Source organism: Rhinolophus ferrumequinum, assembly GCF_004115265.2.
Source record: "Rhinolophus ferrumequinum isolate MPI-CBG mRhiFer1 chromosome 15 unlocalized genomic scaffold, mRhiFer1_v1.p scaffold_54_arrow_ctg1_1, whole genome shotgun sequence".
NCBI lineage: Eukaryota > Metazoa > Chordata > Mammalia > Chiroptera > Rhinolophidae > Rhinolophus > Rhinolophus ferrumequinum.
In genome coordinates, this window is record NW_022680357.1 from 3,113,113 (window position 1) to 3,139,495 (window position 26,383).

At 54.5% G+C, this 26,383-nt stretch overlaps 2 protein-coding genes across 2 annotated transcripts; one reads left to right on the forward strand and one right to left on the reverse strand.

Moving 5' to 3' along the window:
- The first annotated feature begins 2,667 nt into the window (after positions 1-2,667).
- LOC117019883 (tryptase beta-2-like) lies at positions 2,668-4,497 on the forward strand. Its single transcript, XM_033102119.1, has 6 exons — positions 2,668-2,807; positions 3,011-3,071; positions 3,220-3,391; positions 3,499-3,764; positions 3,925-4,088; positions 4,163-4,497. The coding sequence occupies exons 1-6, from the start codon at positions 2,760-2,762 to the stop codon at positions 4,325-4,327; spliced, it is 876 nt and encodes a 291-aa protein (XP_032958010.1). The 5' UTR covers positions 2,668-2,759; the 3' UTR covers positions 4,328-4,497.
- Positions 4,498-13,813: 9,316 nt separating this feature from the next.
- Positions 13,814-17,277, reverse strand: LOC117019649 (serine protease 29-like). Its single transcript, XM_033101660.1, is given in 9 exon segments — positions 13,814-13,941; positions 14,071-14,225; positions 14,304-14,470; positions 14,996-15,205; positions 15,208-15,260; positions 15,404-15,584; positions 15,793-15,855; positions 15,939-16,031; positions 17,066-17,277. Coding segments are annotated over 7 exon segments (882 nt in total). The 5' UTR covers positions 15,854-15,855; positions 15,939-16,031; positions 17,066-17,277; the 3' UTR covers positions 13,814-13,886.
- Positions 17,278-26,383: the final 9,106 nt, after the last annotated feature.

Below are 26,383 nucleotides of genomic sequence, written 5' to 3' on the forward strand. Positions count from 1 at the left end.
TTAGTAAATGGAAAGTAAAACCCCAGTCTATTTTCTTATGACTTAAAATACTTAAAAAAATTTTGGGATCATACCATTAAAAAACAAAAACAAGGAACACAAAGGCAGAAGGTGATAAAACAACCTACCTGTCTCACAGGTGTGTGAAACGAGCTCCCTGGAGGGCGTGTGGCTGACCTAAGCCACTTTGGGAATGAGTGAAGACTGTAAGACTATTTGCACAGGGAATGCACACAGCACACGCTCCAGCTGACAAAGATAATTCCCACAGGGGACCAGGGTGACAATCCCATAGGTACCCTGGGAGTGAACAAGGAAGTGCATGGGTGGAGGGTGGTGGAGCCGGTCCGCACGGCTGGGAGTTTGCAGACAGACGGGAGGAGGTGAGAGGGATCCCTGCGGTGATGGAGACAGGAGTTTAAGGTCATGTTTAGCTTAATATGGATACAGGTGGACACACAGGAAGACATGTACAGACATGTCTATACAGCAGTTAGCGCACACATGGCCTTGTTCTGCCAGCTGAGGGCCTGGAGGCCAGGACACCCCCAGAGCAACCAGCACACCAGTACCCACCCTGGGGTTTCTAACAGCATCTCCAAAAAAAATACGGAACCAAGGTCCTTGGAGAAATGGCTGATTTTAGGACTGAGGCGGGAAATGTACTCGCTGAGCCTGGAGTCTGAGAAGCTCTAACAGCCCAGAGAAGCCTAAGGAGAGGAGACCATTAGATGTCATGTGGGGCCTGGATGGGATCCTGGGACAGATAAAGGACATTCGGGAAAAGTAAGGACATCTGAATAAGCCACGGGCTTCAGTTACTATAATGATGTATCATATTGGGTCTTTAATTATAACAATAAGTCATACTATTATAAGATGGGAATAATAGAGGAAATTGGGGGCGGGGATAAATCTAAACCGGGTCTACTATTAAAAAACGTACTTAAAGAAAAGAAATACAGAAATATACAGAGGTTGCCAAAATAATGTATACCCATTTTAAGAAAGAAAAAAGCTGTATTAAAATTGTAATACAATGAATAACGCTAGCATTCATTTGATTCACGCCATCTGTTGCACGAACCTCATACCACACGTTGCTACTGTAATTCAACTTTGAAAAGTAATACATAGAAAACATCTCTTAAAATGGGTACTTTTTTCTGGCACTCCCAGTAGTTCCAGGCCCAACTGAGTCCGGCAGAGACGGCTCTGGCCCCTTGACGGCCGTCTCTGTGCCAACCCGCCCTCCCAGTGTCCCTGTCCCCACACCCGACCCCGGTCCCATGGTTTCCACCACACTTCAGACACGCACAGCTCTAGCGGCGCAGCCTGGGGCAGGCCTTCCTAACCGCCCTCTGTCCGGCCAGGGCCTGATGACTAATAGGATTGGGGTCCCCTGGGAAGGGCTGGGATTTTCCTGCTCCCCCACCCTCCAGCTCCAAATCAGAGGCTGGGTGGAAGGATCCCTCTAGGTCAGCAATCCCCTCTTAGATGGGGGGAAACTGAGGCGTGGAAGGGGTTTGCCTGATGACCCACCAGGACTCAGCTTCTTAGGGCACAGACTACCTCCTTCCTGCCTGGACCTGGCCAAGAGCGGAGGCTCAAAACTGTGTGTTCCTCATTTGCCCTGATGATGAATAAGGTCAATGTTGGCACTGCCCTTCCAGGCTCCGGGAGGTCTTAGCTGCCCAGTGCAAGGGGTGGCTGCTCTGCCTGCCAACCAACCGACCAACCAACCCAGCCACGGCAGTTATATCAGTGGCTAATTGGCTAACTGGTTACAGCTGACGGCCAACCAGTGACAGCTGATGGCCGTCTACTACCCGAGCCAGCACCTCCCCACGTGAGGCCGAGAGCCTGGAAACTGCTCTCTGGGACTCTGTCCCCACAAGTACACCTGAAGAGAGTCCAGGAGTGAACCTACGAGAAGCCCAGCGCGTTCTGAGAAAGATGGCAAAGGACTCCAATGAGTAAAGGGTGGTCTTTCAACAAATGTGCCGAAACACTAGATACTTCTATGGAAAAATCAGAGCGTGGACCTGACCTCACATCATATGCAAGACCTGGTTCCGCTCAGAAATGTAGACAGCTGGTAAGGGCATCGCTCATACCTCTGGGCAGACTGCAAATCAACACAATTTCTTGACTTCATAAGAGAACTGAGGTCACAGAGCAAACAGCTAATCTGAAATCTGGAAAGGAACTGGACCAATCACTTCGTCACCTGGGACACATGCTGCTGGAGCCAGCCAGAGCCAGGCGGGCCCCAGAGCCAGGCTGGTGTCTGGGCAAGGTAGGCAGAAGGCTGAGCCTCCTGTGGGATCAGGAGGGGCCACCTGGATGGCAGGGGGGTGATGCAAGAGGCCCAGGAGGGAGACTGAGGAGGTGGGGTGAATGGACAGGCAGGGACAGTGGTCAGCCCTGGCTGTGGAGGTCACGGGCCAGGGTGGTGGGGCCTGCTGGGGGGAGTGCCCAAGGGGAGCTAGCACTGGCTGCTTGTTATCTCACTGTCACTTCCATCTGCCTGGCCCTCTGCGGATGGCACTCAGATCCCAAGATAACAAGGCACCACTGTGATCAGCAGAAGTCAGATAACACCCGGAGATGGACGTTGTCGGACTCCCCGAGGAATCGGGTCCGCCATCAGGGCGAGGGTAGCGGGGGGGCCCTGGGCCTGAATCACCCATTTCCTCCGCTCTGGATTGGAGGAGGGAGCGCCCCTCCTCTGACCCCGTCCTGGTCTGGGAGGATAAATGGGGAGGGGAGAACGGGCTGGGCAATGGCACCAGGGACCAGCCAAGGTAAGCACCCTAACCAGGCCCGCACACCGGGGTGTCACTGTGCAGCAAGCAGGTGACCCTCACATCTGGAGCAGCAAGACCTCAGGCCCCGGCCTGGACTGAGCCCTGATCCTGGGGTCCCCACTCCATCTGCACCCCACCCCCTGCAGACCCCGGCCTGGCCCCGCCCCCAGCCAGTCATGTGGGCCTCTCGCTCCTTCCAGATGCTGAATCTGCTGCTGCTGGCGCTGCCCCTCCTGCTGAGCCTTGTCCACGCGGCCCCTGGTGAGTCCTGACCACGACTGGCCCTGTCCCTGCCCCTCACCCCACATCGCACAGGCCCCACGATTGGTGGGTGGGTTCCCAGAAGCCCAGAGTTGTGTGTGCACTGGGGCCAGGCTGTGCCCTGTTCTGAGGTTGCTTCTTGCCCCAGCCCCAGGCCAGGCCCTGGAGCGAGTGGGCATCGTTGGGGGGCAGGTGGCCCCTGAGAGCAAGTGGCCGTGGCAGGTGAGCCTGAGAATCAGTTATACGTACTGGATACACGTCTGTGGGGGCTCCCTCATCCACCCCCAGTGGGTGCTGACCGCCGCACACTGCGTTGGACCGTGAGTGTCCAGGGCCTGGTGGGTGGGGGCGGGCCTGGGGCTCCACCCACGCTGCCGGGTGTCCAGGAGGCTGCTCAGCCCCCTGAGTAGGTGCCCCTTCTCTCCAGGAACATTGTAGATCCCAGATTCCTGAGGGTGCAGCTGCGGGAGCAGCACCTCTATTACCACGACAAGCTGCTGCCCATCAGCCGGATCCTTGCGCACCCCAACTACTACACACCTGAGACTGGGGCAGACATCGCCCTGCTGGAGCTCGTGGACCCTGTGGACATCTGCAGCCACGTCCACACAATCACTCTGCCCTCTGCCTCGGAGACCTTCCCCTCGGGGACCCCGTGCTGGGTAACAGGCTGGGGTGATGTGTCCCAGGGAGGTAAGCAGGCGTCAGGCACAGCCAGAGTGCTCGGGGGAGCTGGGACCAGGAACACCCAGGACCCAGCTCTGGGGTTCCCACGGGGGATGGTATCCTGACAGCCGGCTGAGGGCAGCAACGGCCTCCCCCCGACGCTGCGTGCTCTCCTCTCACCCCACAGTAAGTCTCCCACCGCCGTTCCCTCTGAAGCAGGTGAAGGTCCCCATTGTAGAAAACAGCATTTGTGACACAAACTACCACGTTGGCCTGTACACGGGGGACAACATCCAGATTATCCGTGATGACATGATGTGTGCAGGAAGTAGGAAGAAGGATTCCTGCCAGGTGGGCCCATGTCCTCCCCAGAGTCCCCAGCAGCCCTGGCCTCGAGAGCCACTGCTGACCCCTCTCCTCCCTAGGGCGACTCTGGAGGACCCCTGGTTTGCAAGGTCAACGGCACCTGGCTGCAGGCGGGCGTGGTCAGCTGGGGCGATGGCTGTGCCCAACCCAACAGACCCGGTGTCTACACCCGTGTCACCTACTACCTGGACTGGATCCGTCAGTATGTCCCCGAGGAGCCCTGAGCCTGTCCCTAGGCTGCCGCCTGGGTCTGCGGAGAAGCCAGCCCCCTCCTGTCCCCACACCACTGCTTCCTGCCCACGTGGTGACCTTCTCTCACCTTCCCTGTCCCCGGCCCTGAGCCCTGCCGCTCCAGTGCAGACACTGACCGTCATTAAATAGCTTGGAAAACACACGTGGCTGGGGCCGTGCGTGTCATCGTGGGCATCACTGAGGCACAGGGAAGGGCGTCCAGGGCAGCCGGGCACAGCCCCTGGCACTTGGGGCCCCCGGCCCGAGCACCAGGTGTTGCTATGAGGATGGCCCCCTCCCCAGGGCCTGGTGCCCGGGGCTGTGTCTCCTTGGTGAGCGGCCACATGTACTTGGGACACAGAGATCAACACAGTCCAATTAAAAGATGATTCTAGGGGTGCCCAGGTGCCCAGCAGCGGGGTCACGATACACAGCCTCGTTGCCCACACCCCGTGTCCCTCCCACCACGCGGCCCCCTCCCCTCCTCCCTCCACAGCACTGTCCTGGGCCTCTGTCAGGCCACACAGGCACGTGCACGTGGAAATAGTGTGTCTGCCTCATTTTCCCATTTCTGCACCTGATGGATGGTAGCACTTTGAGCCCAGCGTTTCACTCAACTCCATCTTGTTACAGTCTCCCCAGGCTGTGTGTAGCGAGGTCCCCATTTCTCACAGCAGTGTCAGCTCCCAGGTGGAGAAAAGTGTCCAGGCTGCCACGGGAGACTTGGGGTGTCCCCAGTCGAGGTCTTAGGACCAGGTGGCCCAGCCATTGCTGTGCACACAGCCCGAATGTCTGCGGCGTGTGCCAGTGAGGGGCTGCTGAGGCACGAATCCCACCCACGGTGCATTTCCTAGATGCCAGATGTGTTTAGCAACGGGGTTGGTGCCACGTCGCGTGCAATCCACCATTCTGGTAGGCGGGGGGCCTCTCAGTAAGTTTTTAATTATCATTTTTATCAGTTTTGATTCAGGAGTCCCCTTCACAATTAGGGCCCTCGCCCATGGCAAGACAGGGGACAGCTGTCCACCTTCAATATCAGGGACAGTGTCCCCAGGCCCCACGTCCGAGGATTCCACCCTCTTGGATGTGGCAGCCATTGTGCACGTTTCCCCGTCACTGCTCACGGCAACAACCGGGTGGTTTTCTGAGTCAGTCTGCTGTGCATTTCAGGTTGTCTCCTGAGCACAGATTCCCATAGCCCGCAGCTCGGCTGGCCATGGTGCAGTCTTTGGGGGTCCTAGTGGGAAGGGTCTCTGCCCCCACTCTTCCTGCGCTTTCGTGCTGTGGAAACCACGGTGGGTTTCCCTTCATCTTTATTTTACCGCAGCCGTAACCCAGGTCCATCGTACAGCAAGCGTGAAAGACAGATGGACTGGACCCCTCCCTCCTTCCTCCCTTGCGCCCGTCCCACCTTCTCGGGGTTGCCGCTATGGTCGTTAGGGCGACCTCCCTGCACGGCTATCCTGATAAGCACATCTAGACTTTTCTAGGTGCAGGTCATGCTGGGGGGACACTGACGGGTGAGATGCCCCATGGCTCCTGTGGGTAGGGCTGGTGGAAGGAAGGACGGTGGCCAGGCGGAGGCCCGCGGTTGAGACCTGCAGACCAGAGGGGATGTGAGGACAAGGGGAGTGGGGAGGGGATCTTTATCTGGCCCCAGATCTGGAGAAACTCAGCCAGCTCAGCTCAGTGGCAAGTGACAGACAAAAGTGAGTGTTGGCTTATCAGGGAGGGTCAAGCTGGCCTTCCGCTGGCCAGCGGGGCTGTGAAGGGGCAGCCCTCCCTGTGCTGCAGGGGTCCTCCTGGGGGGCTGCCATGCAGGCCCGCAGGCCCATGCTCGCCGGGCTGCAGGAGACCCCCCCAGGGCCAGGAGAGGGGAGCACTCCAGGACAGAACGCCCCTCCCTGTGCCTGTTTGCTCTCCTGTCAAATGGGGACAGAAATGAGTCCATATATGTCACAGTGGTTGAGGGGACCACATCGATGGTGTTTGGAGTTTCTTGCTGGGAGAGCAGGCCTGGAACCTTGAAGGTGAAGAGGGACCTGCAGGGAGCTGCACGACGGGGTACAGATGGGGAGTTGGGGTTCCCAAGCTGGGGGTGAATTGAGTTGAGACACGTGAGGGCCCTGAAATCTCCTGTGGGGACCTGGAGAAGTCACGTGGGGTGCAGGAGGCAGAGGACCTTGGGTCCTTCAGACCCGCCCCGTCGCCCCAGCACTGGGTGCCATCAGGCCTCCTGGTGCCTGGGAAGGGTGCTGGGACCCCGGTCCCCTGAGCTGGACTGATGGGGGCGGGCCCCCTTCCTCCAGGGGCACCTTCCTGGGTGTGTGCCTATCCTGGGTTCAGCACAGGCCCCACACAGCAGCGGTGCCACTGTCACCCATTCATCATCAGGTCAAACGTGCCACACACACCTGAGCCGAGGCCCTGGGCCACGTGCTGCAGGGAAAGCGTTAAGTCTGTGCCCTGAGAAGCTGTGTCCTGGTGGATCCCAGGCAAACACCCTGTGCCTCAGTTTCCCCCCACCTACGAGTATCCGTGACCTAGCGAGAGCCTCCCACTCAGCGTCTGGTTTGGAGCTGGAGGTGGGGGGCAGGAAAGTCCCATGCCTTCCCGGAGGCCCCTAATCAGCTCGGTCATCTGGCCCTGACCAGACAGAGGACGGTTAGGAAAGTCTGCTCTGGGCCTACAGCCTGTGCTGTGCTCATGTGATCTGCGGCGGAGACCTTGGGACCCAGGGTCGGGTGTGGGGACAGGGACACAGGGGAGAGTCTTGTCACGGGGCCTAAGCTGTCTGTGCCGGGTTCAGTCTGGGCTTTGAGCTGGAACCCTCCTGAGGAAGCCCCAAGACCGGGCCCCCAGAGGGCAGGAGAGGGGCCGTGTACCCATAGGAACTAGGGAGGGCTTCCTGGATGGAATAGCACTGACCATCATCCTTCCCCGGGTGAGGAGAAAAGCCTCAGGTTTGCAGCCAGGACGCCCGGTGTCGGGACTTCCCTGCTGTGATCTGACTGTGTGCCCCTGACCGGCCACTCACTGCCTGGGCTGTAGGGTCCACGTGGGGCAAATAGAGGTGATAAGCCCTTCCTTCGAGGTGTGCAGAAGGAACAGGTGGGGCCTGCCCGTGGAACCTGGCCCTCAGCTTCTCCTCCATGCTCCCTCCCTCACTCCTGGGTCTTTCCTGTGCCCTCCCCAGCTGGGGTGCGGGGCGGGGATTAACTGCAAAGGGATGACGGAATGTTGTATAATTTGACTAGTGGTGGTTATGTGACTGTATGTATTTGTCCAACTCGAACGGAGGGATTAACATTGGTGACATTTAATTATGTGCATATTTAAGTTATACCACAATAAAGCTGCATGTTTGGCCTGCTCTCTGGGAACCAGCCAAAAGCAGCAGGGGCCTGATGGGTTCCCTCCCTGGGGTGGGGCAGTTCATATCATGGGGACAGGGAGGCAGGTGCCTGTCCCAAGAAGGACAACGCTAGGCCAGGCCTGTGGAGGTGGAGTAAGGGGCAGACAGAAGGCTGGGGTGACTCATGTATCCTGGAAGCACCTTCTGCTCCAGCCCCAACCCCCAGCCCCTCACCCATCAGTTCTGCCTGATGTCTTCCCAGCTGGTCACCCAGCAAAAGATGCCCTCAGGGAAGCAGGAACCAGGCAAGGCCAGAGGTCTCTTAACCTATCCTCAGTTTTTAGGTTTGTTTTGTTTTGTTTTTAATTCTTTTTCCTTCTGCTGTTCTGACTGGGTGTTTTTTGCTACTTTGTCTTCCAAATCGTTGATTCGATCCTCTGCTTCATCTAGTCTGCTGGTGATTCCTTCTAGTGCAGTCTTCATTTCAGTTATTGTATGCTTCACTTCTGACTGATTCTGTTTCATGGGTTCTATGTCATTTTTTATGCTTGCTATCTCTTTGTTGAAGTTCTCTCTAAGTTCTTTTAGCATCCTTATAACCAGTGTTTTGAAGTCTGTCTCTGGTAAGTTGCTTGCCTCCATTTTGCTCAGTTTTTTTTTTTCCCCCTTGGAGTTTTCTCCTGTTCTTTCATTTGGGACATATTTCTTTGTCTCTTCATTTTGGCTGCCTCTCTGTTTGTTTCTATATAATAGGTGGATCTGCCATGTCTCCTGCTGGGTAACCTTATGTAGTAGGTACACTGTGGGGTCCTGGCACAGTCTCCCTGCTCACCTGAGCCGGGATGTCCCTTATATGGGTTGTGTGTGCCCTCCTGTTATATTTGAGCCTGGATTGCTATTGGCACATCAATGGGTGGGAATGACCCTTAGGCTGACTGGCTGTGGGGTTAGGCCACATCCACAGCTCATAGGGTGCTATGCCGCTCACAGGGGCTTACCACCTGGGGGGATTCTCCCCAGCGGACTCTGGTGCCTGTTGAGACCATCCTTTGTGTGGGCTAATGCCGCAGTACTTTGCTGCGGTCTGAAGCCAACCTCCAAGTATGTTGGTTCTGGGGCCTGCTGGGAGGGGCTCCAGTGCAGGCCCAGGTCAGCCACTGCCTGTGACTGGTGGGGGACCACCTGGTAGGAGCTTCAAAGCAATCCACAGTTTGTTGCTGCTTGTCCTAGACTTGGAGGTGTAGGGGAGAGTCCATGCTGCAAACTGTAGATGGCTGCCTCCAGTACTGGGCCTGGAGTAGCTCTGCAAAAAGCCAGGACACACCGAGGCCTGCTGCCTCCTGCCGTGGATTGACAGCTCCCGTAAGGTTCAGTGGCCCATAAAGCTGCGGAGCTGACCAGGCCAATCAGATTCAGATTTGGCCGTCAGTGTAGGGGGCGGGCTCAACACAGGAAAGACGGTGCCCGCCTGCCGGCTGCACGGAGGAGGCCTCCACACAGGGAGAATGGGGACTGCCCCGCCAGTCCTCACCCCCAAGAGAACTCAGTCTCTGCACATATGACTCCAGTGTCCTGTGGGGACAGAGTCCCAGAGAGCAGGTTCCAGGCTCTCGGCCTCACGTGGAAAGGTGCTGGCTCAGGTAGTGGATGGCCATCAGCTGTGACTAGTTGGCCATCAGCTGTTACCGGTTAGCCATTGGCCACTGATATAACTGCCGTGGCTGAGCTAGCAAGCGCGGATTGTGGATTGTGGATTGCGGAGAGGTGGATTGCAGTTGGCAAGTGAGGTTGGTTGGCAGAGAAGCAGACGGCAGGTTGCAGATTGTGTGGCTCCTGCGTCCTCTATCTCCAGCCCAGCCGCCAGCGAGAGTATAGTGGTCTGACTCCCCTATCTATGGCTCCGTGGGTGTTCCTGTTTGGCCTCACCATGTCCTGCGTTCTGATGTGGGGAACGGGACCAGAGACCCTGCGTGACTCCCCGAGTGACAGTCCCCAGAGTCACCGTCCCTCCACCGGAGTCCAGGGTCAGTTCCTGCGTCAGTTCTTTAAGAGAATGTCTGGGTTTCCTGCATCCTTCTGTCCCACCTGGATGGTCTGAATCACTACTGTTTTTCACAGCCAGATGTTCTGGGGGCTCCTTTCCCAGCATTCCAGTATGGGGAGCCTGGTGTGAGGCTGGGGTTCCTTGCTCCTCCGTGGGGAACCTCCATGGCCGAGAAATCCCCCCCAATTTTCATCCGCCACATGGACAGTTGGGGTCAGCCTGTTTCACATCTCTGACCCTCCTACTGGTCTCAACGTGGCCTCTTCTTTATGTTCTTAGTTATAAAACTTCTGTTCAGCTAGACTTCAGATGGTTCTCCAGGTTGATTGTTCTATGATTTAGTTGTAATTTGAATATATGTTCACAGCGTGTATCTACTTCGCCATCTTGGATCGTTCTCTCAAAGAGCTTTTTGCTCTTTAAAATTTTTCTACTTTCATGTGCACAATGTTTATAGCAACTTTGTCCCTAAGAGTCAAAAGGTGGAAGCAACCTAAGTGTCCACTGACAGCTAAATAGGCAAACTATGGTCCATCCATACAATGGAATACAATTCAGCCGTAAAAAAGGAAGGAAATTCTGCCACCTGCTCCAACGTGGATAAACCTTGAGGACAGTACTGTGTGATTCCACTTGTGTGAGTTTCCCTAGAGTCATCAAATTCACAGAGACAGGAAGTAGAGTGGTGCCTGGGGGAGGGAAGAATGGGGAGTAAATGTTTAATGGATATAGAGCTTCAGTTTTTACAAAATGAAAAGAGTTCTGGGGATATCCATCCCCATGGTTGCAAAACAGTGTGAATATATTTAATACCACTGAACCATACACTTAAAAATGGTTGGGAGGGTAAGTTTTGTTATGCATATTGAACCACCATAAAAATTTTTGGAAAGATATTCCTCCTTCTAAGTATTATCAAGTAATTAAAATTCATTTTCTTTCCTGGTTTGAAGACAATGGCCAGTGTCTGAGACAAATTCCTGAGGCGAGAACTAGGTGCTGGAGTGACCTCAGCCCTTAGGAACTTGAGCCACCCGCTGGGGTGGTAAAGGCCAATGAGTCCTGTGGGGTTTGGGGCTTTGCCAGGGGTACCCATTCTCTTTCGCATGTAGCAGCCCTGGGAATTTCACAGCCCACAGCCTCCCTGAGTGTGGGAAGCAGGTCTCAGCTGGAGATGCCGTGGGCGGTCATCTGCTCCCACGGATGGCTGCCTCCATATACCTGCTGGCCCTACTCTCTGAGGCTGACCTGCAAGGCCACTGCCGGGGGGGACGCCACCGTGCCCCCAACGATGTGGGCCTCTGACTGAAGCCGCTCGTGGGTAGAGAGACCAGAGGGGATGGCCAGAGAGAGGGTCACGGGGCCATCCCAGCAAGGCCCCACTCGGAAAATGGGCCCGGGGGTGGGGCCTGGAAAGGGAGCCTGTCCTCCCACCCCCACCTCTAGAGTGTATCCCAAACAGTGCTGCCCAGGGGAACTTTCTCTGATGAGGGGGTGTCCTCTGTGCCTGCTGTTCAGGGCAGTAGCCACTGGCCTCGTGCGGCCATTGAAGACTTGAAATGGACTTGTGCAACTGAGGCACTAAATTTTTAATCTTATTTAATGTTAATGAATTTCGATGTAAGTGGCCCCGTGCGTGACCGGTGGCTCCTGGGCTGGAGAATGAAGCTAACTTTCCCTAATAGGTGTGATTTCCCTCCCATGAGCGAGTTGACATACACGAAACACGGGAAAGCCTTGAGTCTGGTTTCTGGCCTGTAGCGCGGTGTTAGGTTGCCTCAGTTTCTAGCTCTGGGTCGTGGGTTCCCTCTGAGTTGGCACAGGGTGAAGGACTTTGAAAGTTATAAAAGGGCACACGCGTGGGACATTACAAAACTCCAAGAACAGATTGCATTAGATGTGATCCCTGCAGACCTGTCTCCTGGGGGGACAGAGCTGGGCAGAAAGGAGCTAGAATGATTTGAGGACCCAGGACGGACCTTGGAGTGGGGGAGGGGTGTGGCCAAACCCTTGGGTCCCCACCTCAGAGGGGCCATGGACTGTGCCCAGCAGGAGGGGGCCAAGGCAGCCAGACACCTTGGCCTCGGGATTTACCCTTTCTCCCAGGAGGAGAAGGGCAAGGAGCTGTAGAGGGAGCCACATCTGCCGGTTGAGAAGGGCAGACGGGGTTGGAGCCCCAGCAACCAGGGCAGCAGGAATGGCCCTTCCAAGCCTTTTCCCACAGCTGTGGCCACAGCTAGGAAGTGCTCTGGCTGCCCACACTGGGGTCTCCTCAGTGCCCTCGCTGGGGTCTCCCCTGCTAGAAAGACCAGGGATGCTAGAGAAAGCACGAACCTGGCTGCCACCCCACACGTAGGCTCAGAGCTGGCTCCATCCCTGTGACCTCTCCTGGTGGAGGTTCCATCACCCCAGTCCCAGGAATAACTGCAATAGGCCAGGGCAGGTGGGAAAGTGGAGGCCTGCCCCTCCTGCCCTCCAAAGACCCCCCCCAAACTGGGAGAGACATCTGCCAAGGGCCCAGCGGGGACTCCAGGTTCTCCTTGCACCTTTGTGCCATTTGACTCTGGTGTAATGTCACCTGAGTTGGAGCTGCACCTGGATCTTCTCCCTCTGCCTCCCACCTGGTCCCTGTCCTCTGGAGGTCCTGGAGGCATGGGGCGGGGAAGGAAGCCACGGACTCCTGGAGAACCGGAAGCTGACACAGGGATGTCAGGGTGTGCAGGTCAAGCAGATGGATGGATTTTGGGGGCCTGGGGTTTTCTGATACTGGCAGCCAGCCACCGTGATTGCTTGAATTTTGATGTGCCTAGAACGCTCTTCATTCCCTCACTGCCCGTCCAGGCTGCAGATAAGGTCAGCCTCACCCTGTCACATGGGCCCTGCCGCTGGCTGAGAGCCCTGTCTGGTCAAGGCCCTAGGCTGAGATCCCGTCCAGCCCAGGATGACACCCTCCAGTCCCGACTCCTCACTTGGCTCCACACCCCTGGGGAGCTGGGGAAATCTCCCCTGGTCTGGGTTTAGCTCCCATCAGGCCTGAGCCCTGCCCCCTTCACCAGGAAGTGGCTCGAGCAGGAGCCACTGCCCCAGGCACCCCTCGCTTCCTCCCCTGGAGACTGTTCCCCCTGGGCAGCTCTCTCCTGCTCCTCCTCTCACCAGGACCTCGTGATGCCTGAGACCTGGGCTCTGGCTGGAGGGGCTCCCAGCCCGGCCTCCCTCTCTTCAGCAGGCTCAGGGACAAACTGCCTGAGAGAGGGCAGGCCATAGGGTCAGCTCTCAGGGAACTGGGTGGGAACTGAGGCCAGAATCCCAGGCTACGTGTCACCTAATGTATCTGCCTAGTCCAGGTGCAAAGCAGATATGGAGGAGGAGGGCTGGGAGGTTCCAGGCTGTTCCAGGAGCCGCCTAACCCTGGAACGGCTCCCCTGTTGACTCTGGCCAGGGCTGCCCTTTAAATGCAGCCAACGTGTGCCAAGGACTTTTTTTTTTTTTTTGGTACATATGGTAAAATACACATAACATAAAATTTTCTACTGTCTTCATTGTAAGTGTACAATTCAGTGTCACTTAGAACATTCACAGTGCTGTGAAACCATGGGGCCATCTGGCTCTGGGGTTTTTCTATCCCCCCGAAATAGGAGGGTTCCTGTCCACATTGGCAGTCACCCCCCTCTGTCCCTCCAGCCACGGAGGTATTTGGAGGTGAGTGCTTCAGTGACGTGTCATGAACCCTTTTTCCCATGGCAACTGGTTCACTTAGAGAATAGACCCTGCCTCACGGAGAAGGATGGATGAATGGCTGGAAGGATGGAGGGATGGGTTGGTTTCATCTTGGGACTTAGATAAATTGCCTTTGGAACCACCTACAGCATCGCATGGTGAACTCTGGTACCAGAGGACAGAGCAAGGGGCTGTGGCCCCGGAGTGGAGCTGCCACTCAGTCCTTCCTCTCTCCTTCCACGCCCCAGAAGGGCACTGGCCCCAGCTCAGCACTCTGCATATCCGGCTTGGCGACCCCCTCCCTCCAGAAAGCCACATGGCCCATGGTCAGCCCATCCCACAAAGACTGGTCCCACTCTGGTCACTCTTCAAGCTCTTTAATCAGGTGCACACGGTACAGGGAGGCAATCTCGGGCTTCCGGGGCCTCGCCCCCTGTCACTTCCCCAGCATCTTCCTGCTGCATCCCCCAGCGGTCAAGGAGTCCTGGATGCTGAAAAGGCCAGAAGGGGAGGTGGGGCTGGAGGCAAGGAGAGTGGGCAGAGGCTGAAGTAGTCAGGAGGAAGATGCCCGCTCCTCAGGGCTGACCGAGGTGGACGCCAGAGAGGCCGCTCAGAGGTACCTCCCGATTTGCTCTGTGATCCAGGGCACGTAGGTCGCCACGCGCGTGTAGACCCCAGGAACGTTGCGCAGGGCACAGCCGTAGCCCCAGCTGACTATTCCCACCAAGCTCCAGGAGCCGCTCACCCTGCAGACCATAGGGCCACCGGAGTCACCCTGAGGAAGGAGAGGGGAGCTGAGCATGGCTGACGGGCAGCCAAGGCCACGTGGGGACAGACACGGGATGGGACTCACGTAGCAGGAGTCCCGGCCCTCACTTCCGGCGCACAGCATGTCACTCTGGATAATCCTGCTGTCGCCAAAGAAGTGCCCGCAGGCCTTGTGGTACTGCTGGTTGCAGACCTCGTTTTCCACCACCTGCACGTTCACCTGCTGCAGACAGTAGGGCGGAGGCAGTGACTCTGAGGAAGAGAAGAGACCACAGTCTGACAGCGTGACCTCGCCCGCCCACCCCGCCAGCAGGCCCAGTCTTGGGGACAGGGGCCTCTTCCCCTGGCATATCTGAACCTCAGCTCCCCTGCTGGGACACAGCTGTAGGCGACCCCAGGATGCAGGGGGTCCCCATCTACCTCTAAATTCCTAGGACCTGACCAACAGGTTCTGTCTTTACTTAGAAGGACCAGAAAGGAAACGGAGAGGTGAGTTTTTCTGGTTTTTTTCCAAATGTATCTCAAGGAAGAATAAGAACAAGCATTTTCCCACCATAGTACTGAGTTCTGAGCTCAGTCTCGCCCTCAGCACGTCGTGGAACCTCGGGCCTCAGTTGTCTAACTCCCACGTGGAGCGTACAGGGCTGTGGGACGGTGACACCGAGGTGCCACCGTTTTGGGCACCCCCACTCTTCCCTTTCTGGAAGCTGTGACCACCCACCCACCCACCATGAGCCCTCAGGGTCACGGGTTTTGGTAACCCCGCCAGAGACATACGGTTCATGCTGATAGTGCCCCAGCCAGTCACCCAGCACTGGTGTTCTGGGGTGACGTCAAGAGAGGCGGAGGGCAGCTGGACCGGCCTGACGTAAGCAGTGTTGTCCACGGCTTTGGATAGCTGCAGCAGGGCCAGGTCAGAGCCCAGATTGGTAGTGACGTATTTGGGGTGCACGAGGACACGGCTTACGTTGAGTAGTGCCTCACCCCGTAGAGATACACGTTCCCGGCGTAGATCCGGAAGGCTGACGGGTCGGCGTCCTTCCTGGGGTCAGAAGGAAGCCAGAGAGGTGGGTCCTGCTCGGGCCAGGGCCCAGCAATTCCAGGCAGAGTCCCACCTTGAGTCTCCACGCCTCCTGGCTCCCCCTCACGTCCCACCCAAACTGGACAGTAGCCAGAGGGACTCACCGGGAAACGCAGTGGGCAGCTGTCAGCACCCACTGGGGGTGGATGAGGGAGCCCCCGCAGACGTGTTTCCAGAAGGCCCAGTGATAAACGTAGACCCTCAGGCTGACCTGCCACGGCCACTTCCCTTGGGGGGCACTGTTGCCCCCGACGATGCCCACCAGCTCATTCTCAGGGTCGGGTGCTGGGGAGGCGACATAAGGGGTCGGGGAGACCACAGCCTGGCCCCCAGTGCTCAGCCCTGCCGCCCACCCTCGGGCCTTCCCAGAGCTGCAGAAGGAGCTGGCCGTGCACTGGTGGGCAGCGAACCCTCCACCCAAGGGCTGGATCCTAGAGACAGGGTCACAGGAGTCTCTGCAGAATGGAGGTGATCACCTGGAGTCAGGACTCACCTGGGGTCCGAGCGATGGAGCTCCCCAAGAGGAAGACGGTCAGGAACAGCAGCCACAGCATCGCTAGGGGCAGAGAGGGGAGCTGGGACTCAGGGATGGAGAGGCCGGGAGCCATCTGCTGGTGTCTTGAGGGGTAGCACCCTTACCTTGCCAGGACTCCAAGGCTTTCTGACCCCGTCTCCTGAGTCCCTTTTATTTCTGGGCCACAAGAAGTGGGCAGGCAGCTTGGTCAGCCTCCCCTGGGGGTGGAGCGGGAAGGAAGGGCAGTTTGGGGTCAGAGAGCGCCCCCGCCCCCAACCGCCCCCCCACCACCCCTTCTCTCGGGTTCCTGAGCCACATGGATCCCAGGCAGGGCAGGAGTTGGAAGGGAGAAAACTGAGGGCCGGAGCTCACAGAAGTGCCAACTACCCCTGGGAGAGGCAAGCTGGACTGCACCCCTACTTTGAGCTAACGCTCAGAACCAGGAGCCAGGGTGGCACCTTTCCTTACCTCCCAGCTTTGAACACAAGTCACCAACCTCCCCAGGGCCTCGAGCCTGTGGCGACACTGTTGGCATCACCGAGAGGATGTCGCTTCTACCCCCAGCCTCCACAGGGGCTCTCAGCAACCAGAACCACCCCCCACCCCAGCTCATGCAGTCTCTAGAGAGGGGTCCTCACTTCCTTATGGAAGGAGTGGAACTTCAGCAAAGCAGAGGCCACATTTCTTATCGCCCACCTGGGTGACTGAGGCCCGGGAGGCCCATGCTGGCCATGGCGCCAGGCACTCAGGGCCCAGGGCTTACCCTGGCTATCCTGAATCCTGCTGTGTGAGCAGCAGACACACTGGAGCCCATGACAGGTCCAGCTCTTCCCTCCTCCCGCTTGCAGCCAATGTAGACAGTGCCAGCCTGGCCAGTCTCAGTAGGTGCGGTTAACTGCAATAGGGCCCAGGGGGCCCTTCCCCACATGGGGAGGGGTCCCGAGGTTCCCCATCCACCAGCCCCCACCCCAGTATCCCCACTCTGAGACCGCAGATCGCCTCCTCCTTCGCTGGAGCCCTCAGGCCTCCACGACGCCTGCCCTCGGGCCCCTCTCCTAATTGTCAAGAACACGCTGTGCCTTGCTGTCCCCAACAGCAACGCAGGAAGGCCATGGCTGAAGCTGCTCAGGGCTCCTTGTTCCCTGAGCACCCAGCTCAGAGCCACTTCTGCAATTGTCGGTGCCAGAACCTGGGTCCGCCGTGCCTCAGTACCAGAGGAAGGTGACAGGGAATACAGCACACCTGGACTGACCTAAAGTCACTTCCAGTGAGGACAGAGGGATGGAGAGAGCTTTGCTTCCAGCTTCTGGGGAGAGAAGAAGGGGGACGTGGGCTCGCCAAGGGGAAACGGCCTCCAGGAGTGGCCCAGAGGGCAGGCAGATGCCCCGCCTCTTACAGACTCAGTCAAGGCCGGTGGGCAGTTACCCTCCTGCCTCTGGCCTGGTGTGTCCACACCTGAGAGAGACACCACGGCAGGGGGACTGATGTCAGGGGCATGAATGAGTGCCAGCTACATGAGAGAAACACCTGGTGTCCTGCTGTCTGTCCACCGTGGGGTCTGGGGTCCCTTATCTAGGAGGGACCAACCTCAGACCGTTGCTCCCTGCTGGTCCTGCTTTGGCTGTTAAGCAACCGGGCCTGGGGACAGGATACCTGGTCGCCTTGATAGGGTCAGGACTGGACCCCCATGAAAGCTCAGTGATGGGATCAGAGGAGGGCTGGGGCTGCGTGGTGGGAGTCATGCAGCCGTCAGGACCGAGGCCAGAGGGACTGGCCAATGAGAGGTCAAGGCCAGGCCTGCAGCCAGGATGCGGGTTACGGAATTCGTTAGGTAAAGGATGTGGCTGCCAGGGTGGGTGTTGCAAACACCAGGGCTGGCGTTTTTCACCAGGTTGGGTGAAAGATTGGCCCAAGAGACCGAGCGCGGGTGCCGCTGTTTGAGAATTCAGGGTACAGAGAGTCCGAGGCCGTGGGACCTGGAGGGAGGAAGAAAGTCTTTGACCACCTTGTTTCTTCCAGGGCCCCAACTGTAACCCAGACTTTGGGAACAAATGAACAACATTAGAAGTAACCACAAGCTTGCTGGCTTTGGCCCAATTCTTTGGCACGACATGGCAGGTCCTCCCCACGCGTTTCTGGGAGTCCCCACAAAGAATCTCGCTTTTGCATGAGATCGCCTCTTCTCAGCCTCATGTGCCATCTGCTGTTCCTCCACTTCCAGCTGCCAGTGCCCCAATGCACTGGGCCCCCCCCCCCGCTGCTCATGCAGACCCTTCCGCATGATGAGGACCGCCACCTACCTGGCGCAAGGGGACAGTTTCCTAAGGCCATCTTGATGGAGCCATTGAGATGCTGCCACTTATAAACAACTCTTCTGTGAGTGGCTTAAAACCCACTTTGATGGAGCTTTAAAAACCAGAAAACTTTCTCTTCTACCCACATGAAAGTAGTTTGTTTTTTTTTGTCTTTTTTTTTTTTAATTTATTGGGGTGACATTTATTTATTTATTGTTAGTAAAATTACATAGATTTCAGGTGTACAATTCTGCATTACATCATCTATAAATCCCATTGTGCGTTCACCACCCACAGTCAGTTCTCTTTCCATCACCATATATTTGATCCCCTTTACCCTCATCTCTCACCCCCCACCCCCCTTACCCTCTGGTAACCACTAAACTATTGTCTGTGTCTATGAGTTTTTGTTTCTCATTTGTTTGTCTTGTTCTTTTGTTGTTTTTGGTTTATATACCACATATCAGTGAAATCATATGGTTCTCTGCTTTTTCTGTCTGACTTATTTCGCTTAGCATTATACTCTCAAGATCCATCCATGTTGTCACAAATGTTCCTATATCATCTTTTCTTACCGCCAAATAATATTCCATTGTGTGTATATATCACAACTTCTTTATCCATTCATCTATCGAAGGACATTTTGGTTGTTTCCATGTCTTGGCCACCGTAAACAAAGCTGCAATGCACATTGGAGCACGCGTGTCTTTATGTGTAGATGTTTTCAGATTTTTTGGGTAGATACCCAGGAGAGGGTTAGTAGTTTTTTAAATTATTATTATGAAAATAATGTCAAAGATTCGGGCTACAAAAAACAAAAATTAAAAGTAGAAATTCTCCATAATTCCCTACTAGCAGTAACCATGTGGCCACCCACGGTTCCCTCCCCACTTTTCACACACACATTCATAAGGGAGGGCTGTGCACACAGGTCCCTTCACCACTGCCCTTCTGCAGAGAAATTCACCATTTTTAATGGTTCTGCACTGCATTCAGCTGTATGAATTGCGGGTCACTTATTTAACCAGTTCTCCAGGGACAGACACTCGGGAGTTTCCAGTTATTTGCTGTGATAATAATGTCGGGATAAACATTCTTGCAGATATATTTGTCCCACCTAATTATCAACAATGCTCCGTCAGATGTTTCTGAGCCCAAAATGATACTCAAGCTGGGACCACTGAGCCACTGTGATCTGTCCGTCCCTCCCTTCGGCCACCCACCCATCCATCTCTCCTCTATCCAGCTGTCCATTCATCCATCTGTCCATCCATCCATCCATTCCTCCCTCACTCCTTCCCTTCCTCCATCCATCCATCTCTCCTGCATCATCTATCCCTCTATCCATCCATCCATTCATCCATCCACCCGTCTGTCCATCTATCCATCCCTCCTCCATCCAGCCAGCCGTTATCTGACTTGTCCATGTTCCCTCAGAGATGTTCACTCATCCACCCATTCACTCAATCACTCATTAATCCACTTACTTCAATGCAGGAAAGACACAGCTCTTACCCCCCTTTTCCAGCCAAGGAAACTGAGGGGTAACCAGCTGCCTGGGCTGGCGTGAGTGCTGGGTCTGGGAATGAAAGCAGTGACTGATGGCTGAGTCCCTAGCTTAGGAATTAAAAGAGACAAAAAAAGATAAAGTTGCTATGTTAATACTTTGTATGCCAAGTTCACTAACTTGCTGTGAGTCTGTATAATATGCCTGTTCCATAACCTGAATAAGATGGAGAAGAGGCTGAGCGGGAAGTGGAGCTTCTCTGCTGGACCCCTCGGTGTCCAGAGGTGGCTACATGTGGCCATGGACCTGGTGGGGGGGTGGTCAACTGAGGGACCCAGAGGCTCGAAGCTTTCTTGTGTGGGACCCCAGCATAACACACACGTTCATGGACACGCAGTGAAACCCCGGAGCCCTCTGGGCAAAGGAGGTATCTCCCACCAAGACACAAGACCCAGTTTCTACGTGTGAACACCAACGTGTTTCCAGGTCGCTCATCCACCCCCTTCTCTTGTCTGCCCTTGACTCAGTTACTCCAGCTTTTTGATGGAATCTTCATATTCCGGAATCTCCCCTTATGCTTCCTCTTCAAAATGTATTGGCTAGACTTGGTCATTTGTTCTTTCCTAGGTCTTAGGGTCAGCTCTTCAACCTCTGCGAAACCCTTGAGTTAGTCATCAAAACTGCATTGGATTTGTAGATCAATTAAGGGAGAATAATCCAACATTGCATTTTCTCGCCCATAATCATTGTACACTTGTTCCATTCATTCGGGCTACCTTGTACGAACTTCGTTACACTTTACATTTCTCACATAAAGATCTTATCCAACGTTCGCTAACTTTACCCCTGCGTGCCCTTACAGTTTTGTGGCTGTTGCAAGTGTCATCTTTTAAACATGACACTGTCCATTTTGTGGCTGGTGAGAGAAATGTGACCGCTTGCTGTACATTTTGTCTCCAGCAGGTTTGCCTCTCGGATTAGTTCTAATAACTGTTGGTAGACTTTCTGGACGTGGAAAATCACTGTCTATGAATAGACACTTCTGCTTCTTTCTGTGTCAATCAGGGTTCCCAGTGACAAAACCAGACCCACGCTGACTAGCAGAAGTGGAACAGGATGCTATTAAACAATCCCGTGCTTTTATCTTTCAACCATCTTCTTCCACCATGATGAGGTTTTCTTTACTCCCCCCCGCCCCAACCCTGTCTCCTTAGAAAATTGCTTTAGAAAATGGTTATTACAATGCTGCACTTCTGCTGATTATGTTTAAAATTTTGGCAAGCAACCTTGCTGCTCTTCTCCTGAGCCTCCCAGGGAACTCACGCCCCGAGGGCCGTCTCACACTATTGTCGAAATGCATTCCGGTTCTTTCTGAGTGTGTCCCCAAGGTTACCAATGTTGGTTGGTTTTATGTGGTCAGGGCTTGTCTACATTTTCACCAAGTGGGGGGAAGCAAGGATGGCTAAGGAAGTTTGGCTGCAGGAGAGGGGGCAATGTCTCAAAGCAGCCTACACAATGGGAGAAGCTGGAGCCCCTGTCCCCAGCGCAAGGCTGGACCAGCCACAGCCCTGTTCCTCTGGCCCCAGGACAGCAAGAGCTGTTGGAAGTGCCAGCCCACACGCATTCCATCTTCTGCTTCCGGGGCATCCAGCCCTCACCCCATCAGAGCTGAGGGGAGGGGCGCAGATCACAACCATGGGGGAGAATTTTTCCAGGTGTGGGGCACCTTTTCCAGGTGTTACCCCCGACAATGCCCACCAGCTCGTTCTCAGGGTCGGGTGCTGGGGAGGCAACGTGAAGGGTGAGGGATAAGGCCATGCCATCCTGCGCGGCCTGGGTGCTTCCCAGGCCTTTCTCACAGGTCACCTCCCCGTTCTTGGCCAGTCCTGGAGGGTCAGCTGGCCCGGGGTCAGGGACAGGGGTCCCGGGATAGGGCAGGTGTTGCATGGGGGTAGGAGTCACCTGTGGTCACAGGCATGGAGTCCCCCAAACAGGGGAGGGTGAGGAACAACAGCCACAGCGTCTGCGGGTGCGGGGGGAGGAGAGCACAGGTTTGGGGTGACAAGAGCCAGACCAGGACCCCGGGATCCCAGGAAATATGTCTTAGGTATCAGACCGTCAGTTGGCTTCCTCACCGTGGATGGATGCGTAGCTCTCCTCCCTGGCCCTCCCTCAGACCCCTTTATCTTTCTTTAGAAGGAAGTGGGTGGGTTTAGACCTGTCCCCACCCCCACCTTCACCCCCCTGCCGCAGGACTGGGGAAATGGTGCCAGGGTGGCCGTCAGCATCTTGGCCCCACTTCTAGACTCTTCCATCCCCACGGCTGGGCCTGCAGCAGTTTCTGGGAGAAACACAACAGGCCAGCTGGATTCCCATGCAGACCAGCGTGTCTCAACCCGGGGCCATTGTGCCAGGTCTGGAGACATTTTTGGGTGTTAGACTCTGGGGCTCTTCCAGCATCTCTTGGCTGGAGGCCAGGGGTGCTGCTAAATCTCTTGTGATGCCCAAGGCAGCCCCCACAGCCCAGACTCATCTGGCTCACATGTCCCCAGTGCCCAGATCGAAACATCCCCAGCTTAGGAACAAACACACATATTCTGGCCATCACAACCATTCTGGTGGCCAGTCCCAGAAAGCCAAGGAGCCAGGCAGACCTCAGCATCCAGACAGATTGTCTCATAACCGATCCCTGCCGTCTCCGCCCTTCTCCCCAAGGGACAGGCCTGGCACTCACGCTGTCCTCCGTGGGACCGTCACAGGCAGCTTAGAGCCAGGGCGCAGGGAACCCACAGAGGGGAGTTCACCCATGCTACAGAGTCTCTGGACCTGGTTCCAGAAATCCCTTTCAATTATATACAAAACTCTGATTGCATGCAGGGAGAAAGTCCACAGTCTGATGGCAGCTGGGAACCACTTCCCGGGAGAGCCAAGCCCTGCCGGCCCATCTCCCATGTGTGCTCCTGCATTGATTCCCAGGCTGCAGTCCCATCTGGGGGTGGAGGAGGCTGCAGAACTCTCTACGTGACGACACAGGATTCCTTGAGGGTGGAAACAAGCGGGATATGGACCTGCTGCGATGCCAGCCCTGCACCCACCCTGTGTGGAGAGGAGAGAAGCTTCTGGAGACACACACGGGAACATGGAGAATGTGGTGTGGTGGGGGCAGTGTGTCAGAGGCTGGGTGCAGAACATGCCCAGACCCCAGACCAGACCTCTTGCCCTCGATGGCCTGATGGGCAGGCAACTGGGGTGTCCCAGGAAGGCAGGGAAGGCAGCCAGTTAGGACAAAATCCTTGTCAGCCCGAGAGCAGAGCCCAGAGTAATCACGGGTGCCGTTGCCCTCATGTGGGACCTGGGACATCCTGGGAGCCTTGATGTCTGCAGAGGGTGGCTGGGGGCTGCCAGAGATGTGGGAAGGCGGGGGGAGCTCTGGACTCAGGTGAGGTCCAGGTTTGGAGTGTCCTGAGCTTGTCCTGCACAGAGGCTGGGACAGTCATTCTCATGGGGTGAATAGAGCTTACATTCTTCTTTATGTTTTACTCTGTGCCAACGTGGAGTCAGATGTGAGGTCTGGGTAAACAGGGCATTTTCGTCAGGAGAAGCTTCGGGAAGCTGACCGGCCATGAGTTCTCGCCAAAAGGGCTCGGTGGGATGTACAACTGAAAGAGAAAGATAAATAAACCCAGGAGGGAGTAGCAAGGTGGTGGGTTGAATGGTGTCCCCCCCAAAAGATGTCCACATCCTAACCCTTGGTACCTGTGCGTGTGGCCTTATTGAGAAATAGGGTCTTTACAGATATAATTAAGTTGAGGATCTTGACATGAGATAGTCCTAAATTTCGGGTGGACCCTACATCCAATGATGGGGTATCCTTAAAAGGAAAAAGAGGGAGATTTGAACACAGGGACACAGAAGAGGAAAAGGACAGGGCAGGACCGACATGGCCACAAACCAAGGAACAGCAAGGGTTTCCAGCCACCACGAGAAGCTGGGAGACAGGCAGAGCCTCCAGAAGGAACCGACCCCTCCCACACCTGGATTTCAGACTTCTGGCCTCCAGACTGTGAGAATCCATCTCTGTTGTTGGAGCCACCAGGGTGGGGCACTTTGTTACAGGAGCTCACACAGCTGTCGAGAAGCTGGAGGAGCAAAGCCGCCAGACCATTGGTGAATGTAAAGTACTATTGCAAGCAGGCACCGCTCACCGTCTGAAACAGTTTCCAGGGGAAAGGATGACAGGAAATTGGTGGGACGGCAGAGAGCAACAGGGAGCGGAGGTGCCCACGGCGTCTTTGTCGGGAGGTAGACACTCACACATGGGTGTGTCTCTGTGGGTACCTTCTCCCAAGTCCCGGCTGTGCCCCTGGGCACCTGTGATGGAATGGCCAGCACCTCTACAGCTTCTCTTTCCTGGACCCAATGACATGGCAGCAAAGGGCGGAGACAGCAGGAGGGGGTGTCTGCAAATGAGACATTTCAACAAGTTGTGGGACAGAAGCAGATGGAGGAGGGGGACTGGCAAACACCTGTTGGAGGGGGGCATGTTCCCAAAGCGGGCCCTTCCAAACCACCGGAACACTCAGGACCTGGGAGGATTTAGGCAAGGACATTTATAAGGTAAAATGTTCTCTGTAAACATTATGTTCAGTGAAAGAAGCCAGACTCAGAAGGACACATACGTAGCGTATGATTCTGTTTATGGGAAATGTCCAGAACAGGCAAATCCATGGAGACTGAAAGTGGATCCGTGGTTGTCAGGGGCTGAGAGAGGAGGAAATGGGCGGGGTGGGGGCTCATGAGCAGGGGTCTCTTTTGAGGGTGACAAAAATGCTCTGGAACTAGATAAAGGTGATGGTTGTACAATTTTATTTATGAACATACTAAAAACCCACTGAATTGTGCACTTTCAAAGGGTGAATTTTATGGTATGTGAATCATATCTCATTTAAAAGTGTTTTGAAAATATTACCGGATGAGACTAGGTGGTTGGATGCAGGGAACTCATTGTAAACTTCTTTCAATTTTCCCGTCTCTTTGAAAGTTTTCGTGACAAAGTGTTGGGGGCACTAAGTTAGTGGATCAATTTGATTTCCGATGACACATACTGTTTCTAACTTTAAGTGAACAAAAGCATTTTTCTTCAATAAACACTGGAACAAATGCAATTGTTGAAAAATATTTTGATGAGATTCACACAACCTTGAGATTAGATATTATAACCTCAGTTAGAATTTATTTATTGCAGACACTCCTTACTCTTAATTCATTAACATTTAAGAGAACTTTTTTTTTTTTTTACAAGCAACCACACACATTGAAGCTTTATAAAGAACTTTGTTCTTTTGGCTCATGACCAAGAACTTTTTGTCCAGAAGGCAACTTGATCTTATTTGTCTTAAAATTAGATGTTAAAACAGAAAACACTGGGAAGAGGGGGCGAGGGGAGGAAGGGAATACTGAACAGTGCCAGTCTAACACTTTGATTCTCAAAGTTTTTGTGTCAACAAACTATATTTCACTCAAGGATTTTCATGTCAAACACAATTGTGTCTTGGAACCCACGGTTCGTTCTCTTTTTAATGAAAGCAAAATAGTTCAATGAGAACTTTTTAGTCCCACAAACCTGCCATCAAAACTTAAAAATTAGCTGGTCATGTTTCCCGAAAAATCTAGTTAGTATTTCTATTGGCACGTGAGGCTGGGTCTTTCTATCCACGGTCACGATATATCTGTTCACTTTCATTTAGACCTTCTGTCCTTTAGTTCAATGGGATAATTTCCTCTGTAAAGTCTTGTACACGTTTTGTTAGATTCCTTGCTAGGTGACTTATAGTTGTTATTGAGAATTCTGTCTTACTGATTACTCTTCTAACTGGTCATTGCCAGTATCCAGAAGCCCTGTTGATTTTCAGAATGCTGAACTTGGCATTGATCTTGTGGAACGTGGCACGATATTAGGTTCTCACGTTGTCCGTAGATGGTCTTGGGTATTCTGTGTAGAGTGCCATGTGGTCCCTCGCAGGCTCGTTTCTTCCTGTCTAATCCTTACGGCTTTTGTGCATTTCTGTTCATTGTGTGCTGTCTGGGGCCGCCTGCCCTGTTTGGAGCCTCTCTGTCCATCACTCGCTTAGAGGAGAAGCTTCCGGCCGTCACCGCTAAGCAGGACGTTTGCTGTGGGCTTGGGGAGAGGCACCTTATCTAATTTAGGAAGTCCCCTTCGGCCCAAGTTTGCTAAGAGTTTTATCATGAATGATAGCTGAGTTTATCAACCAAAAGGATCAAATGTTCTTTTGTGATCTATTGAGATTATCACGTGGTTGCTCACCAACCCCTGTCTGTTAATGTGGTAAATTGTACCAATAGGTTTTTCCGGTGTTAAACCATCCTGGTTTAGACTCTCTTAGGCTTTTTTTTTTTGGTAATTATTTTATACATCGTTGGAGTTGACTTGTTAGTGTTTAGTTTGGATCTTTGAACCTCTCTTCATCATTGAAATTGGCCTGAATATTTTCTTCATTCTCTGTGTCCAGTTTTATTATCCGGGTTATATTTACCTGACAAAATGTGCCGGGGAGCTTGTCTCTTTTACTCTCTGGAAGATCATCTGTTCCTTGAAGCCTTAGAATAATTCTCCCATGAAGCCATGCGGGACTGGTGTTTTATTTTGTATTTTATTTCTGGGTAGATTTTCAACCCCCCACATGCAGGTCTCTAACAATTATAGAGCTAGTCGCATTTCCTTTTTCTTCCAAAATCAGTTTACCTGAGT